Source organism: Sinocyclocheilus grahami, unplaced genomic scaffold, assembly GCF_001515645.1.
Source record: "Sinocyclocheilus grahami isolate Dianchi unplaced genomic scaffold, SAMN03320097.WGS_v1.1 scaffold315.1, whole genome shotgun sequence".
NCBI lineage: Eukaryota > Metazoa > Chordata > Actinopteri > Cypriniformes > Cyprinidae > Sinocyclocheilus > Sinocyclocheilus grahami.
In genome coordinates this window covers 278,920-284,317 of record NW_015505494.1, presented here as the reverse complement: position 1 = coordinate 284,317, position 5,398 = coordinate 278,920, and the positions used below count along the sequence as shown (strand labels likewise).

The window sequence follows — 5,398 nt, the reverse complement described above, 5'->3', positions numbered from 1 at the left end:
ATATTTTTTTACTAGTGGGTGTAGGACACTATAGTTCATTTATGTAAAGTGAGGACAGCAAAATAAACTAAACTGTGATATATTATACCCAAAAATTCTTCATACAGTGGACTACCAGTAAAATTGATACAAATTTGGGACCAAAAATTATTCAGACTGAGTCTGGGAAAAAATTGAAGTTCAGGTTTGCTAGGACATGGTTGACAGCATGCTCAGGAGACTATATGCTGTCATTAAGGCTAAGGGTCACCCGACAAATATTGATAGCTGTGTAAATATTGACAGCTGTATGAATAATTTTTGGTTGATTGTAATCCATTACATACCTTTCTATCAAAGTTATCTGACATTATCAAGCTGAATTTGTTCTGACACAGTTTAACTCTGAGTTCTTGTCATATTTTATTACCATTTTCTAAACTATAGCGAATAAACTGATAATGTGAGAAAGGTTGAAGGTGTCTGAATAAATTTTGGTTTGACTATCTATTTGGTAAATGAAGTTAACCAACTAACATTATACATACTCTTTTGTTTTCTGTACCCAATATTTAAAAAATGTACAAATGCAATGAAAATATTGGTAACGGTACTCTGTATCGGCAAGTACCAAAAATAAAAGTATCGGTATCAGGCGAGTACTGGAAAAAGTGGTATCGGTGCATCCCTAATAATAATGTATCTACTATAACTCCCAGCTGATTAACAGTTATTAAACATTTATACAATCCATTTTTAAATGTAGATGTGTGTGTGTGTTTGATGCTTAGGAGGAAAACTGTAGACTCTACCTGTCCTGTCTGGCGTAATCATCCTCACACTGGGACTGGATGATCTGCTGTTGTTCCTACTATCCTGTAATTGGTCAAACAATATGTCAGCTATATATATATATATATATATAAATAAATATATATACTGACAATAAAATATTGTAGATTCCAATGGCTCTTGAAGAGCACTACAGGAAGAAGATGCTAAGAATACTTTCATAAAAGTCCCTTATCAAAGTGTGCATATGATGGTCACCTTAAGGAAGCTATATAGTTATTTACAATCATGCGATCATGTGTGCAACATCCTTACAATTCATTTTAAAAATGAGGGTCTTACCTGGGATTTTAATTGCGCTCACACACTCCGAGAGGAAATTATATCTTACATTAATATTTCTTAGTATTCAAGTTGAAATAAAATGTAATTCAAGGATGCATTAAAATGATCAAACGTGACGGCAAAGACTATAATGTTACACATTATTTCTATTTCAAATAAAAATGTGGTTCCTTTGAACTTTCTATTCATCCTGGAAAAATCATCCCACAAAAAATATTAAGCAGCACTACTGTTTTCAACATTGACAATAATATTACTAGAGTAATGGCTGCTGAAAATTCAGCTTTGCCATCACGGGAATAAATGGCATTTTAAATACTACTGTTTTCCCAAGAGCACTGAGGACAAGTGTGACAAGGATTTGACCATTCAAAAGCCCCCAGGGGAAAATCTAGACCCACAACTCCTCCGTCTTCTTTTACAAAGCATATCTTACATTCTTTCTTTCTTTTTTTTATTTGATAAATTATTGTGTCCTCCCAGTGCATAATCAGATGTGAGAGCGCTTATTTCACAGAAGACATGGAACAGCGTCTAGTTACCTGGCTGTAAAAATGCTATTGTAAAGATCGCATCTAAACTCTTCCCAGTTCCTTAAACAATGCACAACTGAAAGTGTCAAATTGAAGCATCCTACCTGACTGAACTCTGTACCAATGGCAGGAAGGTCCTGCACTGAACTGCGTCTATGAGGCTCACAGGTTGCTGCAAAAAAAACACGAAAGAAAGAGAAAGGAAAGAAAAGAGGAATCTGATAAGTCTTATTTGTAGTGCATGAGCTCTCGCCCCAGGGCTGGAGCAAGAGGGATGTGACACTCAGACAGCTGCACTGATTAAATCCCAAACTCACTACCATGACAGGATCTCCTCTAACATGGCCTTCATGTGACCAAACCCCTCACAAGGCCATCCCAGCAAAACACACACACACACACACACACACACACCTTACCCCAAAATCAGTAGACCACACCTACAGAATCACAAGGGCAGCTTGGCCTGCACTGATTGGACAGCTCCTATCATTGAGTGATGATTTTTTTTATGGTTTGGAAGTTAATAAGTTTGTATTTATAGAACATGAAGCAGCAATGATGATAGGAGCTGTACTCTCAATCTTGACTATTAGAAGATTACACAAGTTTACTAAAGCTTATAAACAAAAACAACCAAATCTCATTGTAGACTAACTATAATTCAGGAAGAGCATCTAGAATAGTACCAGCAGAAATTAAATACAACCATAAACGCTGGACTGTGACTTACTAAATATGATTTACAGAAAAATACATGATGCAAATGTTTAGGAGGAATATTCCAGGTTAAATACAACTGAAGCTCTACAAACATCTGTGGCAGGTTGACTAATTAAAAAAACTAATTCATCCTGCAGTGTAAGGAAACAATGAAGTTAATAAAATGTAAAATTGAAACCATTCACGGTTTTAAAAGTTTAACTATAGTCTTACAAGTTAGCATAAGACAGGTGACAATCGTTTACTAACCTGATCCATGCAAAGTTTCATCCAACCTGTCAACTAAAGTCATGCCAACCTTAAAAATGTAAACCCTGTTATTTTCACTTTACATCCTCCCAATGATACAATGAAGGAATATGATTTAACTATTTGTAAAGCAAAACTCCACCCAAAGCAAATATGTTGGTAACCACCTAAAAAATAATCCCTAATTCAAAAGGATGATGTAGACAACTTTACAGATCATTTCTTTACTCCTAAATAATAAAACTAAACCAAACTAAAAAATTATTATATATATGTGTGTGTGTGTGTATATATATATACGCATGTTATATTTATATATAAGGGATGTGCATCTTCATAACGGAGGCCGATATTATACACATCGCGATGCATAAACAACGATACAATAAAGATACATATGAAGCAGCTACCAATGTGATGCGATACGATTCACCCCTATTACGATGCAGTGCAATCCTATTCGATTCGATTAAACACAATGTGATTCAATGAAATATGATGCAATGGAAAAAAATATGATTCTATGCAATTCAATATAGTACAGCGAGTTCGCTTTTATTTCTTTGGTTCAGATCAAATCATAAATTAAGTGCCTTCTGACGCCTCGGTCTCTGTAGGGTTGTGATACGTCATATTCATATAGCAGCAGTGGTGATGAGAGAACGCGCTTGAAAAACAGTTTAGAGAGAATTCAATCTACATATAAAATATTGATTACAAATTATTGGTTACTTTCTAAATAATAACAGTATAGTACATCTAAATAAACCACGATGCAAATATGTTAGAAACGATGCATCGTGATACAAATGCCAACTTCTATCCGATGCACACTCTTTTAAATTGATGCATCGCATCGTTAACTTTTATGCCGATGTGAATCGGTGAATCATATAATATTAAGCCAATTAAACCAATAACTTAAAAGGCTGCCAGGTTCTGCATGGCATGGCTTGTAAGATCATCACTTTAAATGCATTTTAAAACCGGAAAGACGAGTTAAAATGATTGTCTGCATTCATCAGCTGTATGCCACAGATACTGCTGATTAGGGCTGGGCAATACGGCCAAAAAATGATCACGATAATGTTTTGTCATATCAGTCAATATCGATAATTATCACGATAAATGTCAAATTTTTATTTCTTTCAAGTTTAAAGGCAGATTTTTGCTCCAACGTGAATGTTGTAAAAACCAGACAGTTAATTGTGGGTTTAAACTATTCTTTATGGCCAGAACACGACACAAACTTCACGTTTTTGAATTCTTTACACTTTTCCAGTCATTTTTCCTTAACTAAATAAATATCTTGATAGAAAAAAAGAATTTCTTAGTTCTGCACGTTCTAATGAGAAATATTGTTTCAAATCAAGAAACAGGTTTGTGTTGCCTGATAATATTAATAATAATTAAAAAAATTTTGTCTCTTAGAAATACACATTTAATAGTAGCTTAAGTTAGGAAGCAGATGTAGATTTATGTTCATTATCAAAATCAGTAATATCTGTAAGTATTGTAGCAACCTCATTTTTATATGGTAAAATGTAATTATTCTGACTGTTTGAGTTTATATATATATATATATATATATATATATATATATTTTTTTTTTTTATTAACCACTGGTCTTCCATAGTAGCATACATTTAGATCATGATAATCACAGTTAAAACCACAAATATAGCACCTCAATACCACGGCAAAAATGTAATATGGTTTTTAGGTATTTGTATGAAAAACAGTAGCTAGTCTAAATAAATTGACTATAAATAAACGCTGTAGCTTAATCACAAAAATAATACTCTAATTATATTCCATTACTCCTCCTTCAATACATTTAAAACATGTCTACATTAATAATATAAATTAGACGCAAATACCCACATTTCTGACACAATACCATAGTGCAGTTAGTGCTACTACAGTAAATCTATGGTAAATGATGGCAATTTGTAGATTAAAAAGTCTTCTAACTGTATTAGAAACAGTGTTTCTCCTGTTTGTCAGCGCTGTATCATCTGGCTGTAAACAGAGTTTTTTGTGTTCCTCGCTGAATTCAAGCACTTCACACTGGATCTCAGAGCATCGTTTGATCGAAACTCATAAGTGAGTGAACACATCTGCTTTAGTGAAGCTCTCACCACACCGCCGTTTAAACTTTGATCCGAGCGGATAAACGGTCCGAGTGAGGTGCTTCAAATGAGTCGCGCTCTTTCGTTCCGCCTTTACCTCATAAACATTATATCGAAAATCGATCGACCTCTTGTTATCGTTTATCGAGGAAATTTATATCGCGCGATAATTATCGTTATCGATTTATCGCCCAGCCTTACTGCTGATAGACCCTAGTTTGCATTTAACCAGTAATACTGCTTTAATATAAATGTAATCTCTCTTAAGCAATGATATCAGCCCATTGAAGAACTCAATTAAAAATTAAAAAATAAAATGTTACAACAAAAATGGCCCTTAACACTCTTTTATTATTAATAATGATTGTCACTGATGAGGTCAATTTCATGTCAAAATGATTATAGGAATAACAAAAATGATCGACAGGTTAAGAGCTTGCATGCAGGAGGGATACAATTCTGGATGCAAATAAGATTTCTCATTGTTACATTAAATTAATAACCTCTTTTTTCCCACTGTGCAAAGCCTTCAATGTCCCCATTTCCTTCAGCTTTATAAGGGATGATGAAGATAATAATAGCGATGACCCTCAATGTGAAGGAGATTTATCACAACCACATCCACCGAATTAATGAACAAGTTAA

General features: G+C 34.0%; 1 protein-coding gene across 1 annotated transcript in view; it reads right to left on the bottom strand.

Moving 5' to 3' along the window:
• Nucleotides 1-5,398, bottom strand: part of LOC107601937 (mitogen-activated protein kinase kinase kinase 7-like) — a 27,804-nt gene that overhangs the window by 5,297 nt on the left and 17,109 nt on the right. Inside the window, exons 12-13 of the mRNA XM_016294297.1 lie at nucleotides 1,754-1,821; nucleotides 792-855 (exon numbers count right to left, since the gene is read on the bottom strand). Of these exons, the coding sequence (XP_016149783.1) occupies nucleotides 792-855; nucleotides 1,754-1,821 (132 nt within the window). The remainder of the gene's footprint in view (nucleotides 1-791; nucleotides 856-1,753; nucleotides 1,822-5,398) is intronic.